The sequence below is a fragment of the Chroicocephalus ridibundus genome, chromosome 6 (genome assembly GCF_963924245.1).
Source record: "Chroicocephalus ridibundus chromosome 6, bChrRid1.1, whole genome shotgun sequence".
NCBI classification, from domain to species: domain Eukaryota; kingdom Metazoa; phylum Chordata; class Aves; order Charadriiformes; family Laridae; genus Chroicocephalus; species Chroicocephalus ridibundus.
This window is the reverse complement of record NC_086289.1, coordinates 52,743,902-52,763,463: the sequence shown is the minus strand read 5'-3', so window position 1 is coordinate 52,763,463 and position 19,562 is coordinate 52,743,902. Positions and strand designations below refer to the sequence as shown.

The 19,562-nt window shown below is 41.4% G+C and overlaps 1 protein-coding gene across 2 annotated transcripts in view; it reads right to left on the bottom strand.

The window, feature by feature from the left end:
• Positions 1-19,562, bottom strand: part of EPHA4 (EPH receptor A4) — a 107,199-nt gene that overhangs the window by 10,795 nt on the left and 76,842 nt on the right. For both annotated transcript variants that reach the window (XM_063338063.1, XM_063338062.1), the window contains exons 6-14: positions 17,273-17,397; positions 15,923-16,082; positions 14,725-14,836; positions 9,379-9,437; positions 8,523-8,636; positions 8,155-8,340; positions 4,076-4,137; positions 3,326-3,535; positions 644-793 (exon numbers count right to left, since the gene is read on the bottom strand). In XM_063338063.1, the coding sequence (XP_063194133.1) occupies positions 644-793; positions 3,326-3,535; positions 4,076-4,137; positions 8,155-8,340; positions 8,523-8,636; positions 9,379-9,437; positions 14,725-14,836; positions 15,923-16,082; positions 17,273-17,397 (1,178 nt within the window). The remainder of the gene's footprint in view (positions 1-643; positions 794-3,325; positions 3,536-4,075; positions 4,138-8,154; positions 8,341-8,522; positions 8,637-9,378; positions 9,438-14,724; positions 14,837-15,922; positions 16,083-17,272; positions 17,398-19,562) is intronic.

Genomic DNA, 19,562 nt, shown 5'->3' with positions numbered 1-19,562 from the left:
GAATGGTCATTTAGGAAAGCTGCTTTTTAATGTCCTCAGGGGGCAGCTATGCAATTGTCACAAGGATGCTCTGACTGATAATCAGAATTGGATTTCATGTGTTGTTTTAGCTATCCTACAAGAAATAAAATCATCTGGAAGAATTATAAGCATACTGGGGCTTGAAGAATTAACTACTAATAGGAAGCTCCATTAAATTCAAGTGTCTTTTCTTAAAGACTTCCAATAAAGTTGAGGTTTAATATCAACATTCAAATCTTCCCTCTCTTGACAGTATTACAATCTGACAGTTTAAATATATTCGTTCCCCTTTCCTCCATTCTTCTTTCTTACTTTAATTGCTTGTAATATTTTTCCTTAAAAAAAAGGAAAAAAATACATGCACATGTTATAGACCCTAAAAGAGAATCCCTGACCATAAGACCAGGCTTGAAGTATTCAAGCAAGTCTTAGTTCCAGAGAGGTTCCCTGAGAAAACAGGAATCTACCACCCATGAGATCCTTTTAAAAACTTCCTGGAGTAAATGCCTTATAAACATATAGCAATTGACACAGAAACACATCATCAGACATCTAAGGACAAAGATAAAGGCGCAGGGGGAAAGGCAGAGAAAACGAAAAGGAAGCTCAGAAGGAGACTCACGTCTTGATTGGACATATCCCAGTAAGGTCTTTCTCCGTAGGACATCACTTCCCACATGACGATGCCATAGCTCCACACATCACTCGCTGATGTAAACTTACGGTAGGCAATTGCCTCTGGCGCAGTCCACCTGATGGGGATCTTGCCACCCTGTCACAAATAAAAGAAACCACTGGCTAGTGTGTCACTGACCCGGTAATGTGCGTGGCTGACACTGTTCTACACTGACATTAAAAATACATAATGGTTTTCTGTACGCAATTCCAGAATCCTTCTTAAAAAGGCATCCACTTTCTCTTTTCCCTGCCATAAAACTGTCAGATCCAACCAGGAGGCAACGCTGCCCATCTGTTTTCTTTAGTCACAAGGAGGCGAACCAGTAAATTGTTAAATGTATTTTTATCAGCCCTCTACGAGATCTCTCCTTAGGGCTATGCTGAAGCCTGAGAACAAGCCAGGGGTTTTACAAAGTATATATTTGAGATTTAGTTGACAAAACAAATAAGTACATGCTGTTAATTACTATTTTCTTGCTTGCCTGTCTGACCTGTTTGGCCTGTTTCAGAAAAATGGGATTATAAACGTTTTGCTTTTCAAAAAGGTAAAATAAAGAGAGGATAAACTGGGAAGATTTATGAATACCGTGGTGTTTCCCATGGGCAATATCCCAACTCCTACCAGAGATGTGAGACAGCAAGCAAGCCTCTGGGCTCTCCCAGTCCCTGTGGGAGGACTTCAGCACCAGACCACGGTACAAGGCTGCTTCTGATACCTGTTGGAGAGGGCTGCCTCTTGGTACGATACTTCTTTTTAAACAGATAAAAGCTCTTGGGCAACTGATTTGGGCCACTGAGGTCCTGCACTATTTTAAAAGGAACTCACTCCATCCTGTTTATCTGATTTTGCCCTGGCTGAGTGATCCCAGGCCAGAGATTTCTCCTTGTGTTTATGCTAATATGCAAGGTGTTTTTAATTGAGCTTTTGGTTTCCTGCAGTTGAATCTGGGAAATGACTTAAGCTGAACAAAGGTTTTAGGGTTGGTTTTTTTTTCATTTGCTTTTATGATTTTTTGATTAAGTTTATTTTGGTAGGTTCCTTCTCAGCAATCTTCTAGATAGTTTTTATCCGTAACCAAGTGCAGCATGTGCATAGTTAATAGTTTATTGTTCCAGTATCTCTCCCAAGTGTTTAATATGGACTTGTTCCAAAGCCAAGTGAAATCAAAAGGGGTCCTTCTCCTGGCTTCTTTGGCCTTGGCATCAGGCCCTTTGTGAATCAGGTTGTAGCAGTATGTGCCTTGTGTGGCTACAGGATACTCTCACTTTAATGAGTTACACTACTAACAGAGAGCAGAACACACCCATCTCTTAAGAAAAGGATGGTTTAAAACTTGCATTTTATTGCATCTTCCCTTGTTATGAAAAAGCTCTATTCCTCTTTCAGACACAGATGCATGGGCATTGTTTATACATGGTTGCCATTCTAAAAATTGTCAATAAGCTCTTTTTATTTAGATGCTTGAGTACAGTGGAGTTCATCCAAATTTTCCTGATCCTTCATTACAGATACCAATGAAGACAATGCACTGTAAAGCAAATGTCATTGATTCCCTGTAGTTTACTCTTGAGAGCAAACATAATACTATATCTCCACTCACTAAATGCAAAGGGAAGCTTTTTAATCATTTCTCTCCTGCCCTTGTGTATTTGTCTAAACTTTGATTTCCCTGAATACAGCTTTTCAGACCTCTGCTTCTGCTTCTTCCACTTGCCACCCTTAGGAGTGAGAAATACCAAGGCTGGCCAGCGTTTAGTACTACGTGAATCTATCCTTCCCTGTAATGAACTGTGAATCCATTAAAGGATGAGTGTTGGGATTAAACTGCAAAATCTGAGTGCTGCAAACAAACTCTGCACTAGGGAGAACAGATGGAGAATGGCAGATATTTTAAAACGAAGAAAATAAGCAATTAAAAAAGGAGACATTATAAACTCTGACTTTTTTTCTTCGCGCGCATGTTAATTACAGAGGTATTGGTACAAATGCTGGTAATGATCGGGATGTTGTTTTGCGGCCAGAAGTACTCGCTTGCATTAGTACTATTCCACATGCAGCATATTAAAATGGCTTTAGCAAAATTAGTTAACAGTGGGATGCTGAAATAAGATAAAACGGGAAAGAAACAAAAAATGGGAATAGAGGCATCACACTTTTCACAGTCCAAATTATTTAGGTCAAAGTCATGACAAGCTTTGTGATGGGCAAAAGTGGATTTTTTTTTTTTTTTGGTGGCATATCTACACTTCTGTATCAAACCTCAGTGGCACTAGCCGCTTGAAAATCATTATGCATGCCTGTAGGTATCAGAAGGAACAGAAGCCCAAGCCCTCATTTCTGGCATCGGATTCCTGTCACACACACTAGCACGCTGAAGGAACCAGAGGAATACATGGGTCACATCCTCAGAGAAGAAATAGTGATGTAGCCACTGATGTGGCAATAACACTATATCAATTTATACTAGCTATGGAGTCTGGGCCACTCTTTATTTTTAGGTTGGGATACAGGTTTTCACTTGTGACTGAGATTATTTTAAAACTAACCACTGTCACCTCCCACGCAGTCAGACAAAAGCAGTACGTAGGCAAGAAAACCCACTGGACTTTTTCTTTCCCTCCTTACCCGTGTGGTATAAGCTGCTTCAGGGTCGTCTTCCAGGACCCGGGACATGCCGAAGTCAGACACTTTGCAGACCAAGTTGCTGTTGACTAGTATGTTTCGAGCAGCTAGGTCCCGATGCACATAGCTCATGTCAGACAGATACTTCATTCCTGAGCCGATGCCACGAAGCATCCCCACCAACTGGATGACTGTAAATCTGCCATCATTCTTCTGCATATGGGGAAAGGAAGAAAATCACAGAGCATTAAGCTAAAAGCTGCATTACTGCCATTGCTGAAACTGGCAAAGAGCATATCTCTGGATTCCCATCTTCTCTCAAATAAAATGCAACGTTATTTCCTCAATCTTCTGACTAGTGTCTATAATTCACCGGTAAAGTAAAAACCCCGAGATTCTGTCACAGCTTCCTGTGATGCAGTACCCAGTTTGCAATGAATCTGGTTTTAATGGGTCTATATAGCATTGCGATGCTTTAAAAAGTGGAGCAAATCAGAACTGTTCCCATTAAACATGGATTACTTAAAGACCCTGCTATTTCAAATATTACACTTATTCTGTATTCTTCCACTTAACATTTATTTTGGTTTTTGATAGGAGCAACACGAGAAAACAGGATTTCCCAAGTACAAACACAATTTCTTTAAAAATGATGAATTTTCAGTATCTTTCTGCAAAAGAGAACCAGAAAGAAAACCAGAAAATGTCTCCCAGTATAAAATCTCCTCAGCTTATTATGAAGAAATCACCTACCCTGAGGAAGGCATCCAAGGAGCCATTCTCCATGTACTCAGTTATGATCATTACCGGTTTACCTAGAGTTCGGAGAAAGAAAAACACAATTCCTTGATGAACACCAATGTTAATGGGATAAAAATGGGTTGCACATGATTTTACTGCCAAGACACCTGGCTTACACAATCTAATTTAATTTGAAAAGCACCAAGCTTATGCCTCAGCTGTGGGGAGCAAGAGAAGAAATATTATAGGACAGAAACATTTCAAGGGCCCCATCTGGAAGGTTAACCCTTTGGTTGACTCATTGACAAGGTCTGTAACTAAAGCGGCTCCTGTTCTCTAAGCAATATATGAATTGATATTGAGAGCCAAGAAACAAAGATTTGTTCAAACTTGACAAAAATCTTTAGTGTAATTAAATCGCTTGCAGACTAGAAAGCCTTCCTCTTTCAAAATGGAATTTGTGAATGCTTTGGTCTCTCTGTCTCTTTCGAAAGATCAACGCTTTAGGCGAGTTAGAAGCTGTCGGCAGCTCCAAGGTATTCCAAGACAACTGGATTCAAGAATGCAAAATACAAGCTGTTCCTCTGAACTTTCTCTGTCCCAAATTTGTATCCCATGTCTCTCGTTATTTATAAATGAGCCAAAGCCATTTGCCTCATGAAGTCAACCACAGGATAAATGATTCAATGAGCTGTGTCACACGTGGGGCATGGTGCTTCAGCAGCACTCAGCTTTCCATGCTGCAATACAGAGAGCCAAGCTGGGCGATCTGAACAGAAATGTAATGTAATGTTGCTGACATGGGGATGCTTTCTAGGCACTCTCCTGCCTAAAACAGCAAGTACATAAATAATGCTTGATGTTGTCTTTAAGAGCTTTACAAAGTCATACGACGTTGAAACTGAAAACATTTAGGTACATACAAGTAACATTAATTATTTCACGGAGTTAAATCATGCTGGATATACAGCATCTAGCTATTTGCAGAAATAGGTCCAGCATCGTCTCTGTTCCAAAAGTGAGCAATGGGAGATGTACAGAAGTGACTTATAAAAGGTTGAATGACAAAAGTTCGGTCGCCCCAAGATGAGCACTGTTAAGCCCACCTGAAGTCAAGGGAGCACCTGATAATCAGCATCAGGCCGGCATGACAACACTTCTTCCCAGTTATGCTTTTACTACAGCAACTATAGAGCTTTTTCCTAAATGAAAGACAGTGTCCCAGAGAAACTCTGTTTTGTACTTCCTGGAGCAGCTCTGAATAGGGAACATGATGGGGAAAGAAGGGTTCAATGGACACGTTACCTAAACTGTCGATAGCTCAATTCTGTCTTGGTGTCAGAACTACTCTTTTCCTTGCTTCTGTCACCAGCAAGTATCTGCTCCAGAACAACCAGCTATGAAAACTACCCTACCGTGAAATGCTGCAGCACTGAAAGTTCCCCTAATCATTTCTACCTCAGTGCATTTTTCACCAAGATGCTTTTCTCTTCATTTGTCAGGGATAGCTGCTTTTGAAGGAACCTTTTTTTTTTTTAATTAGAAAACAATATGCTATAAGGACTGACTGTACTGAAAACTTTACATCATTTCACTTAGGCCAACATCTATGTGCAATACATCCCTTATTTCACTCATCATTACCTATTCCACCTTTTCAGTCCCAACCTATGCTTTGCAGGGCTTTTACTATTCCAGCTTCTCCTTCCCTTTCCAGCCGATACCAAAACTCATAGTGTTTTGGTCCCATGCAAACTGGCCTGTGAAATGCCAGTCTGGCAGCCGAACCCCTTCTGATTTGCATGAACGCAGCAGAGATGCGATGGGATTGCATAAAGCAAACTGCTCTGGATGAAGGGCTTAGTGACCTCGGCTGAATACTTTCACCCTTAAGGAAAGGGATGTGATAAAACATCATTCTCCCTCTAATTCACCTTTGCAAGCATTCTTTGGAAGAAAGAGAAAAAACTCCAACCAAATCTGCATATGTCACTGTTTCATTTATCCTTTGCAACTGTGACCGGAACCCTTCCACTGAACAAATACAGCTAAATGAGTTTTAATTAACCTTCCTCAATCAAAAGATACTATGTCAACGCAGAAAGGATGAAGGGGAGACTCTTTCAGTGCATTAACATGTGATTTCATTACTCAGGCACTTCTTTAGCAAGGGAGGGGGATAGAGAGAGGAGAAGTTACCATCAGTGAGTCAATTATTAAAGTACTTGACTAGCAGCCAATAATGTATTCATGGTTTTTTGCTGCCTCTCTCAACCCCTATCTACACCACTATTTATCTCACATTTTAATTTTCAGTTTATTAAATGCATTCATTTATCACAGTATTCAGAAAACCTACGGAGAAATTGAGATAAATGTCTTCTTAAGTAGCCCTGTTTACCAAACACACCAGCTCTGAGGTAACCAAGCCGGCTGGCTGCGGGAGCATCGCTCACTGCGAGCCAGGCAATGAAACGTTCTGGGGTCAGGCTACCACCTCCTCGGTGAAAATTTCAAATCATTTTAATTCAGTGACAACTGCATTATGCAAATGCACACAGTCATTTGTAACTGCTAGAGCCGTAATAGCTCAGGGGTTTCCAGCCTCGGTGGGATTTCAACACAAAGATTCCGCTGTTGCCTTTCTTTTACAGAGGTGCTAGAAAAATCACTGTCTGTGGCAAACACTGTGGCCTGACCACAACCCGCCCCCGCTTTGTTACAACAACAACAACAAAAAGAGAAAGAGAGACTCAGACCTTCAAAATTCAAACAGAGTATTATCTTTTAATTTCAGTTTTGAGGGAGGCCCTCAGTAAACAATGGTCAAAATTAGTCCAAACCCCTACTTTCCCTAGCGGAATTTGTCTTGAAAAGCAAATAGTGACACACTGCCATTTTCAACAACTGTGAGAGAAGGCAGACTAGGAGAGGGAAACACAAATGAGCATGGGTAAGATTTCCAAAACCACAAGTGGCAGAATAAGTACCCAGTTCCCGCCCACATTCAAGAGGGACAGGGTTTTTCAGCGGTATTGATGGCTTTGACAACCCTCTATGGGAGATGCTTTGTTCTTCTAGTAATATTTTGCTTTCTAACTTTTCATCCATATCTAATTTTAATTCCTTACACTATTAATACCCTGCATTCATGTTCATCATGCACACCATCAGCTGCAGAAGGTAAGCTTCACGAATTCCACCCTCTAACAGCAGCTCACAAGATCACTGCCTGCTTTCTTTGCTACCCTGAGCATGAGCCCCTACATCCAAAGGGTCTTTCGGATTAGCGGTCAGCGCCAGGCTCCGCCAACATGCTACTTAGGGCAGGCGAGCACGGACAATAACTATACCATTGCAGTGGCACCTTATCAGGTCAGACCCAAGCGCGTCTGTCTCACAGGTGTATTTTCAGTTCTAGCCTACAAACATCATCCAGCGAGTGCTGCCATTCTCTTTCTAAGGCAGGGTTCATGGCACAGGGAACGCTAACAGACTTAAAAAAAACCCAAACCAACCAAACAAAAAGATGGGCCAGGTAAATTCTGCAGAGTGAAATTATCACACCTGTAAATCAGAGAAAACAAATAAGCAAGTTTCATACTAAAATAGTCTACTTAATTTCAAAGGCTTGCTCCTTACATCTGTGTTTTGTACCTTAAACATATGACTCTGTAGTTTTGTTTTGGTATTTTTCCCCCAACCATTTTAAATTCTTTGCTCACCATCTGCTTTTGCCTATCCCGTAACAATCAGCTCAGTCTAGCAAAGATGTGAAAGATGCCTGCTTGGCATAACAAGAAGGGGGGGAAAAAAGCCAACCTCTGCAGTATTAATTCCCCCTACAAAATCTTGTACAAGCTGCCTACAGATAGAGTATCAGTTGAAACCATAAACCCATTTATAGCTGACAACAAGATTAATGACTTGTCCCGCACTGATTTCCTCCTATTAGCTATCAGCGGATCTGTTCCATCTGTCATTTCACAGGAAAGAGGGTAAAAAGAAAAAAAAAATCCAGCACACACCACCATAGACTTAATTTCTCCCTGACTTCCAAATTGGCCTTGTCATGAAAATGACCTACTTACATTTAGTAACAACACCTTCCAAGTGGATGATATTGGGGTGGTCAAATTGTCCCATGATGCTCGCCTCGCTCAGGAAGTCTCTCCTTTGTTTATCAGTGTAACCAGCTTTTAGAGTCTTGATAGCAACACAGATCTCTCTTTTTCCTGGTACTTTGAGACGTCCGCTGCATACTTCACCAAATTCCCCTTAAGCAAAAAGGCACGAGAATGGTCAAAGGTCATGAACATGAAGCACTCACTTGTGTTGTCAAACTGTTATGTCAGTTCATTTGGGGGAGCTGTCATACAAAAATCACAGGTTCCCATGTTTCCTAAAAGCAAATTTAAAACTATATTTACTGAAAAAATGCAAAAGTTCTGGCACTTACCCACACCAATAACTTTTTCAATCTTTATGCAGGAGGCATCAATTTCTTTGGCAAATTCCCTCACAGCTTGGTTTGGATCCTCATATGTAAAAGGATCCACATATGTTCTAACACCTGCAAGGCAGAAATGTTTTATTTGAAGTCACTGATCTACATGCTGCTGAACACAGAACATATGAGACTGAAGCCTTAATGATATACAACAGCAAAGAGAGTGTACAATAAAAATGCACTGTAAGCCAGGAATGACTGATGAAGGAAGGATGGACTTAATGTATTTTTCCTTGATGCCATTTTTTTAATGTAAACATTTAATATTTCTCAATATTGATGTAAGGAATCAGGCTTTTGCCAATAAATGAACTTCACAAATCACTGCCATCACTAACAGGCCAATAGCCTGTCTATAGACCTGTGAGACTAAAACACATCCCATTCTCCTTTTGGAAGCCAAGAAATTCTGAGCTCAGGTCCTAGGTTTGGTACCTGGATGGCTGAGACAGAAGTAACAGTATGAGTCAGTCCCGGAAAAAAGGGCCCATTCAGAAACTGCTTTAGCAGAGTATTGTGGGGGAAAATACTGCCTAGATATGACAGGCCAAGAACAGATGTCTCTCAGCGGAAAGGAACAATGGAAAAATTGGATGAACCACTCTCCTGTCTGTCCCCTCCAAACTTTTTACCCAGATACTTCTATTTTCCCTGGTACTAAAGAACATAGTCTTGAGGAAGGCAAGAGAGGAAAACAGAAACACATTCATCTCAAGAGGAATGTCATCCCTTATTTACCAAGCATCAGAACATGAAACATGTTTTACAAACCAAATCAAAAAACCTGAGCACCGCCGCCTTTTACCTTGGTTCAAATGTTTCTCCTCATCTGCCTCTTGCTTAGCCTTACTGTACTTACTGCGCCTGTCAGAACAAAAAAAAAAAAGAGTATTACAGTTCAAAATAAGTATCTTTCTTTGAGACAAGCTCAGTCTTCCCGACCTGCTGGGACTTGAGCTGTTTGCACCTGCCACGACCTGTGCTCGGCAGCTCCCCTACAACAGCCCGTGACACAACACACATTTACCAGCGGGGTAGGAGACTCCTCACCTCAAACTGCTCTAAGTGTTATTGGCATCAACAATGCATCAAGGGAAACACAAATCTATTTGCATCTCGGCATTTAAAGAAAGAAAAGAACGCTTGTATTTCGGCTACTTTTACTTCAAACGTGTATTTGCAGTTCTGTGAAAAAAGGGGCCAAATTGCTTTATAGCCCTGTCGCATATGGATTTAAATGCTACAACAGAGGTGTTTTGGTAGATTGATTTTCAAACATAATTAGGCAAATGCTAATACCAACAGTTTAACTGCAAATTTAAAACTGGAACAAGTCTATTAACACAGAAATCAGGATGGCAGCAGAAAAAAAAAATCCTGACCATCAAAAATGCAGATCCCAAGGATTTTGTTTATTCTTTTTATCACTGTGTAATTGAAGGGGACAAAGAACTCGTGATGGCAGAGCTCCTCTAATAACCTCGGAGTTGGAGAGAATAACTCAGTATAGTATGTTAATTCTATAGATTACTAATTCTACACCTACACACATGATATTGTATCCAGTTTTGTATTTAATTAGTTCAGCTTTAAACTTCAATGGATAAGTGGCATTAAGAAAAGTTAATACAGGAGGTTCGCCTGTTAGGGAAGAGACTGAGGAATCAGCTCAGCCAAATGTGTACTGGGGTTTGAAGTTCTGCAGCATCTAATAGTATGTAGATGGAAAGATTTGATTTGGGCTTTTACCCATCAATCGTTGAAAGTTCATAACCAGGCGTAAGAACAGACATTGCTGAAGAGAAGGGCTCACTGTTGCTTCCTCCTCAGTTTGCCTGTTCCTATGGAAGTCCAAGTCCCCCAGCATGCCAGACCCAGGTTAGCTAACTGGCAAGAGTCTGGGCTGGAGTGAAGAAGAGGGAAGGCAGAAGGAGAAACCAAGCCTGGAGAACAGGAGGCAAGACTGGCACTGCCTGCAACGGGCAACGCACTGCCTGGCGTGGGCAGGAGACAACCAGGCCTGCCATGGACACTGGGGTGAGACCAGGTTAAAAGACTGAAAATGGTGAATGGGTGGAAGAGGAAAATGTAAGTGGGTGAGAGAAAGATATATCAGGAGTTGTGAGTTAAAAGGGGTCAAAAACTTGCAGACAACAGGAAGAAAACACGTGACTGAGAGTCTCGCTTGCAGCAAAGCTTCCTGAGTCTCACCATTCCCCTCCCATCAGCATAACCCTTCTGCCCGTTAGCAAAAAACATCTTGTTTCCCACTCTGCGCCTGGCCTGCGGGGAATGGCAGCTTCCCATCGCTGTCAGCTGAAAGGCCATTTCCCAGCCTTTGTCTTTGCAGTCTTTCAGTGCTGGGTGTTAAACACTCTATGCCAATAATAAAAACTATAAATTAACCATGAAACAGAAGGAAAAAAAAATCCTGTTTGACATGTGAAGACTACCTGATCTTTGAACCAAGCCTCACAGCTCCCAACAACATCAACAGGACTTCTCTTCAGACATAAAAAGCAGGTACCTATCCAACCATAAACGGTTGGGAGCTTCTTTTCTTGATGAAAGTCAGTTAAACGCACATGGCTCCAAATCACAAGAACATCATTATTAAAAACAACACTGGATCCAAACATCAATTTAAACCATTTATTTGCCCCAGGATTTAAAGCACTGGTATAACAGAGATGAGTTAAATAAAAGGACTATGTTCTGCTCCCAGTTACTGAACAGAGTAAGAAGGAAGAGGTAGCACAAATCTCACCCAGTGCCATATGGGACCAAGTCAGCTAAGGGGATTGCAGAGATGGTTTCAGGTATTACACAGCTTCTCTCAGAGGAAAGAAAAAAAGGGGAAAAAAAAAAAAGATTCTGCATGTTAAGCAGGACCCCTTCAAATTCATTTTATTAATGTTCAAGCACAGATGGGAGATAGGAAACACAAACAGGCTTTGCATGAAAGCATTTAAAGTATGAAAAAATGCTCTTTATCTTATTTTTAAAAGTACAAGCGCCCTAACAGCAGATAAAAAAATAACCTTCCCCCACTAAAACGCAAAGATATGCAGAAAGCAAAGAGAAACAAAGGGATTACTGTTCAAGCAATATAATGGTAGCTCATTAAGTTTAAATAATACCTTCCAAACTAACTACCTACTTCCACTTCTCCCTCTGTCACCTGTTGACCTCTCCTGCTCGGATGGGGGCAGACACCCCTGTCTGCCACTGTCCCCCACGGGGCACGCGGGGCTGGAGCTGCCTCTCGGGGCAGCTCACCTGAGTGGCAGAAGGGAGCCTTTGTTGCAGATCCGAACCCCGTAATTACAGGAATTTTGGCGGTGGTGATTAAATAGCCGGCAGTCAGGACAAGAACACAGAAGCCTTCAGAAACTGTGGGGGTTGGAGGCACAGGCAGATCTACAGGTGGGGGCTGGTGACAAAGAGGATGTAACAATGGAGGGTTTTAGCACGAGCCGAGGTGAAACAGCGCGGACCTGGCGCCGCACCTCCTCCTCCCAAACAAATGAGGGGCCGGGGGTGCTGCAGTGCTCGGGCACCAGGGCAGCGGAGCACCTGATCCAACACCATCGGCAAAAGGTGGGCAAGCGCGTTCAGCTGTTGATGGAGCAGAAGATAAATCAACCTATTGATTGGAAGAATTTCTGACAGAAGCTTTTAGATGACCAGAGGATTCTATAGGGCCATCTTACTCCACCCAAGACCTTTTAGAAAGTGGCCCTCTCTGTTTTACACTTTCCCAAATCCTTTACAAATCTATTTGAGGTATTCTAATTTCACTCAGTGTTCCTGCAGGATAGGGTTTAAAAACACTCGTGCTACCTCCTGCGCTCTGCTCTACGGATATGCTCATCTTAACCTCAGTATGTTTAAACTAACATTTAGGCAGGTTAGTTCTCATGTTAACACAAATGCCGTGGTCGTGGGACAGAACCAAACAGCTTGAGTTGCCTGAAGGCAAAGTCCTTTGACAAATTCTGTTGTAAAGATGAATTTGGGGATTTGAGCAATGACTTGAGAAAACGTAATGTTAAGTTAGTAGTAATAACCCAGGGTTCAAAAGTGGGCACCTACAGCATATGCCCAGTTCCCACATTTGGCTCACGGATGCAGAGAGGCCATGACTGCAGGCCAAAGCATGGTTTTGATTGTAAAAATATGACTTTTAGGTCATGGCTAGATTACAAAAGCTCCTCATGGGGACTGTATGGACAGAAAAGCTTTTTCTCATCTGAAGTCATTTTGGAACAAAATATAATTATTTTGCTATTAACTTCTGCTGGTGAAGAACATCGTGAAATATCCCCAAAGCCCACACCTCTAAATGACATTGGTAAAGTGGTTAAAATCATTAAAGGAATAGTGAATATTAAAGTAGATTCTGTTTATTGAGAGCTACTTCCAGCTACTGGAGAGCTGTGTATTGAGGAAGGCTATTAATTAGCAAGGCACCACGCATTAGTATGCACAGAGCAGTTTCACTGTCCTAGTATTTCATTCATCTTGCTATGTCTTTCCCCTTCCACAGCCTCGTTGAGACCTACCAGCGCAGAGCTACGGGACATCTCTGAACCCATGGCCACCACCATACTTTTATCTCCATTCACACCAGTGCTTGGACCAGCCTTTCGTCCCTACTGCCCACCTGCCCTTTGTCTTGTCTTTGTCCAAGTTGAACGCTTGCAGGCAGAGATAACTGAACAGACAGCCCGAGCGGTGAGAAGACCTGCCTGAGCGCGCACCCGCATCAGCGAGTCTGTCAGCTACCTGGCTCCAGGCAGCCTTTCCTTTGACAGCTTTATGGCCGATACTAAAGAGAATCAATATGAGGGCAAGGGGTTGACATTTCATTTTCTAAAAAGTGATCCATTGAGGGCCAATCACCAAGCAGTGTTTATCAGCCTTGGGAAGCGACATTTTTTTATAGGGGGAGGAGGGGAAGGAATCATCTCAAAGCAGCTCGACAGGCTCAATTCTCCAAGGTGGCGACTCATAATTAGAAATCCAATGTATCCTGCTATCAATCCTGCCTTAAATAATAAAGTGATCAATAAAAGCGGAGAGGAGATTAAGTCATCAAGCTCAGTGATGCTATTTTCTGTTGCAATGGCTTTTAATAAACCTGTCTTTCTGCATTACATTTTCATATGTTCTGCTCTTCTTTCTTCTTGCCAGCATGGAGGCTTTGAGTTGAACACCCACAGAAAGCTATAACAATGCATGTCTACTTTCCAGATATTACAATCATAGTGGCTTAACTGCTCTTTAAGACAATTTAAAGTAAGAGACCAAATCAAGAGGAATTTGTGCACATTTATGGCTGATGCCTTTAAACTGATCAACAGAGACTGACAAAACGTGCATCCTTTGCATCCCAGGCTTCAGATGCAGTAATGATACAGTCAGTTTTATTTCAGAATTACACCGAAGCAAAATCATGCTGATCTTTTTAAATGAGACTCAACACAAAGACGAAGACAGAAACACTCACACTGTGTTTCTGCTACACTGTCCTCCCATTCACAGGATTGTTCCTGATGCCTGGGTTGAATCTGGGAGAATGAACAAGTACTTGGTAGAAGATTATGGTCCTGCTCTGATGAAATAACCATTGATCCAGTCTGCTGTGTAACTGCAGCTGATGCTGAACGACTGTGGCTTCTGTTTTACAGTCATATCCACTCACACTGGAAGGACTAACCCAAAAGACTAATGCAGACCCATACAGACTAACACAAAAATCACAAGCATAGCAGGCTGATGGCTTAGTTCACAACAGTGCAGTTGTTTACTCCCTGTCCATCAGGAGTCAGTCCAAGAAAATCTACTGTACCCATACCCATTAAACTTAACTTCAAATTACACTAACCACAAATCTCTAGCTGGCTTGCTTCTCAATGCCAGTTATTGGAATCAGCTTTGCATTTGAAGGGCAAATAGAGCTGGAACCATTGCCATTACATCACATGCTGCTTGGTACTAATGTTGAGAAGATCAAAGCTACATGGGAGAAGGCTTGTAATGCAAATGCACTGTTTATGATGCTAATCAAAGAATTTAGCTTTGTTTGCAAGAGACAAAAGGCTCCCTCATGAAAGAGAGAGGGGGAGAGAGAAGCTTAAGTTCTTACCTCCTGCTGATGACAAAGGCTGCAATGAGAATGACCACAAGAACAACACTGCCAGCCACTGAAACAAGAAGCACTGTGGGATTGGTACCATCGCCAATGATGGGGGAAGGAACTGGAAACAGAAAAGGGAGCATTAGTGTTAGACACCCTCAAAAAATCAACCTAGGTAGCACTCAATGAGGCTTTCTGGCTTGTGAAGGCAGTTTAGAGTAGCACTCAAATCTACTTTCAGGCCTTTATTATATAGCCATTTGACACAATTTTCCAACAGGGCCCTAATTAGCTGAAGACATGATGTTTGATAATGATTTGGGGAGCTTCAGCTCACTGGGAACAAGTACTCCCTCTCCTTCTCCCCGTCAGTGTTGCTCAGAGGGTATAACGGCTATTTTTTTTTTTTTTGCCTTTCTAATTGCTTTCCACTCTTATTTCCTCCTCCTTTTTCTCTCAGTGGGGCCAGATGATCGCTCCCCAACTGACACAAGGAGAATAAGTTATTTTAAAACGTCTTCCCTCTTCCTGCTGGATTGATTATATTCAGCTGTTAACATCCTGAAGGATACTGCCACTAACTGGCATGACCTCAAATTGATTTAAACAGACCTGTTATGTCCAAAATAAAATAGGCTCGGTCGCATTGCCTTCCTGCCACCGAAAAGCAAACATTTTGGGGGCTAAATTTGCATGTTTCCTTGAGCAAAGTGAAAAGCTCTACTGACAACATAATTCGAACATTCTGTCTTTATATGACTGTCTAAGGAAAAGTGTAAATATGTGAGCCGATGTAGGGCACCTAACTGATGTATGTCAATAGCTTGCAAAGGGGAATAACAGGGTTCTGTTTTCCTGCAAATGAGATATTCCAAAAACGTGTGCAAACATCTGCATTTACAGTAAACAAAATAGGTACATTAATCTCTCAAGCATCAATGGCTTCCAAGTGTTTATAGAGTACATGTCTCCTTATGCAACACCGAAGTACTTTCATTGTTAGAATTTAGAATATAGCATATCCAAATAGATGTCTCAGGTCAGATTCATGGCATCATTAACAGGAATGTGGCCATGGAAGAACATTTCCCCAGAACAGACACACCAAAGTCCAAGCAAGCGATGAGAAACTCCCAACACACAGCTCAGTTACGTTTGCACTCTTTGCTCAAGGAAAAGAAAAAGAAATCAGTGGGCATGTCATTACCTGTGTTAGTTGTGAACTCAAATGGTCCACTGAAGTCTCCATATCCTGCTGCTGTCCTGGCCCGCACGTGAAATACATACGAAGTCAGGGGGTTCAAGCCTTTGATGTCGGTATTCCTGGAGGCTGTCTTCACAATGCGATAGCTGCGCTCGTTTTGGTCCTAACAACAAAAGAACACAGTAGTGATCAAGTAAAAATGCCTCCCTGCACCATGAACCGTGGAACCCCACTTCCTTGCCAAAACTGTCATGATGAAAGAAGATGAGTAACGACGATGGAATTCTCAAAATACGTCCCAAGGGCTCCTGCTGTCGGCCTTGCTCAGTACCCCTAGCACTGTGTGCTGCACGGAGCTCTCAGCAAGCCAAAAAAGGATGACGAGGCAGTAGGTATGATGCTCATATATCACTGATTATTTAAGAAATCACACAACAAAATCCTTTGGAAAATAGCCAAGCCTTCAAATAGGATCCTCTTGATGAACAAGCTGCATTTTACTCACACATGCTGGCACTTCCCTTTTCTTCTTACCAGCCAGGAGCCACATAAAAAAAAATGATAAAAATATTTTTTAAAATAAAAGACTTAGAAAATGTCTTCCAGAAAGTCCAATCTTAAAAACTGTTCTATTTTTGGCTGGAAAATCCATCAAAAAATGTAATAATCTAGATTCCCTGCAAATCAGATGCCTTTTTCTGTATGTGTTAGGGAAGCAAAGAAGTGATTATCTTTATAAAAAAAATTCAGAAGTATGCACGTGCACGTGAGAGACAGCGCACACAAGCAAGAACAAGTAATTGTTCATTTTTGCAGAGAACCTTCAAAGAAAATAGCTCTTTTCATAGTTCCATACTTGAGAAGTTATTTGTCAGAATAACATCTCCCTCTAACTTGGAAAGTATGAAGAATGTAATTTTCTTTCCTTATTCTCTATTAAAAGCCAGCCAAGCCCACACTATCACTCTAAGCATGAAGCTATTGGCAAACAGATTTTATTATTATTGCTGTGTTATATACTTCATTATTATACTTCTGTCTATGAAATAAAACTAATGTCTCACTTCTGCCCAACATTATTGATTCTCATTATAAATACGCCTGCTACAAAAGCTCCTAGGTAGGAAAAAAAAAACAAAATAAACTTGTACCATTCAGCTGGAACAGCCTATGAGTCTTATTCTTTCAAGCAACCATTCAAGTGCATGAAATACTTAATTGGATTTTATTAAACTGAATTTATTTGGTTTCAAATGATGGAATCCTATCTGGAAATAAACTGTAACGAAATGAAGTAAAAAGCTCTCCCCAAACCCAAACAAAACTCCTTGCTTGTCCATTTTTGAACAGTACCTTTTCATAGTATTTGACTTCATATTCCAAGATAACTCCATTTGGCCTGTCAGGTTCCAGCCAAGCCAAGGCAACGCTGTGCCTTGTTATCTCTTTAGCCTGGATCAAAGCGATTGGGGATGGAGCTGCCAGGAAAAAAAATACAAACATATAAGCAATGATTTAGTTTTAAAGTTTTTAATCATAGCTTTCACAACATGAGCACCTTCAGAAACTGTTTTTCTTGCAGGGGGGTTAGAAGCATTAAGTATTTCTCCTGTTTTCTCTAGCAAAATTGCATTTAATTCCTCTCTAATAAAGCTCGGTATCCTGGGCAATACTAGATAGGTAGGCTTTGAAGTAAAATTACTGTTGCCTAAACACTGCAATGTTCGTGATGCATAGGTACAAATCTCCCTAACAGTCCAAGGTACTAAAAGATTCTGCCTTACTTTTGTCCTGTCTTAGGCACAATACATAGACTTGTACTTTTGTTTTGGTCCACAGTAATTTTCTTCTTCCATCTCCTCAAATTAACTGATGTTACTTCATTAGCTGTTTGCTTTACAGGAACTACGAAATTCCTGAAGGGCCAATCTGGTTTTCTCTAAAGCTGAGAAAATATTGCCACTGAATTAAATAAGATCAGAATAAAGCTGAATACATATGAATTTGGACCCTCCCATGAAACCCAGGAAACTTGTATTTCAAGAGTCTGAGCCAATTTGTGCTTCCTAACTTGCCCTGCTTACGCTGAGTCTGTGAGCAGTCCCTGGAGAATGAGGAAGCTCAGCGCCCAAGGGCCAGATTCTGGCTTTGATAGCTCCTTCCCAGCCAGAAGATACGAGAGATTGGTCCATTGTGTACCAAACTGGCATCATCTGACCCCGTCCCGTGTGGCACTATACCGATGCGACGAACAGAAAATGCAGGATTACACTGCCAAGGGTAAGGGCTGCGTGATTTTTGGAAAAACTCTACCTAGCAACAAGCTCAACTCAAAGATCCTTTAAACTGTATCTGTGTGCAGTAATAAGGGCTGCAATGAAGAAGATAATGGAAAACATCTCATTGTGCACCCTACACTTTCAATAGAGCCCCTGCTAATGCTGAAGTTCAGGTTTTTGACTGGCTGGCGGACAATGCTTTCTCCCTTTGACTGTGATAGCAGCAGATTCACGGCTGCGCTGGGGGAACGGGTTTTCTGAAGATTTATGAACCCGGCTGCCCCTTTCTTGCTGTTGTGTTGCTGTGTGGTCACGTCTCTAGCCAGCTGTTATCAAGCCCTTTTGATGCCGACAATAGCTGGTATAAATGGCAGAGTCTCTAGGGATAAAAAGGGACATTCATGAAATTTTTAATCTTATCTAACAAAGCTGTCCTGTATAACCAGAGATTAGAGGTCTTCCTAAATTGAATATATTTCTTCTTTTGTCCCCTGAAGCTGTAGACGTGTTGCTCTTTTCCCCCCCTCTTTCTTTTTGTTTCTTTTTCTACCCTTAACTTTGGGATGACGATCCATGAAAATGTTAAGAGAGTAAGAAGTATCCTTGAAACTTGTACCCTTGAAAACTACCAAGAAAGACAAATAAATAAAACAGTCACAATAAATGAAAAGAAAATTGAATGTTGAAAGCCTCAAACCTACTTGACCATATCAGACAGTTCTGATGGAAGTGAAAATAACCAGTAGACGCTGCACAGTCACAAAAGGGTGTCTCCTCTTGATGTGAAACCATCAGGGAGCTGCTTCCCGATTTACTATCTGACAGTTTGGCATCTCTGTTAGAAATGCCTCCAGAAGCGTTGTCTCTTTTTCCTTGTCTGTCTCTCACATGCAAAGGCAAATACTGGATGACAGAGGAGACTATAAACGCAGCCAACAGGGAGGATCCAGGTGTGCTCCATCAAGTTATATCTGTGGCATGACTGGGAACCTGCTTAACCACCTTACACTTCCTCAACAGAGAATCAGTCCTTTCCCCCCCCACACCTTTGCAGTAAGAATACCACCTAGCTAATAAATTAGAAATCAGATTTGTTAACCTAAAACGCACACATGGGCAACACTACTGATAAATCAATCAGAGAGAAATCTGCTTAGTTAATCGGTGCTTTATGCAAGGCAGACAGGCAATTCTTTTTACTGAGAATCTGTCACTTATGCTGGTCTGACCTGAAGAATTGCAGAAAGTTGACTTTCTTTCCTTTATCCTCTTTTTAACTTCCTTGGTTTCTCATTTCATTTCTGCGGCATTTATATTGGAATTCAGCGAGTCCTTCAATATTGGGCTGGTAAGTGCTGTATGAA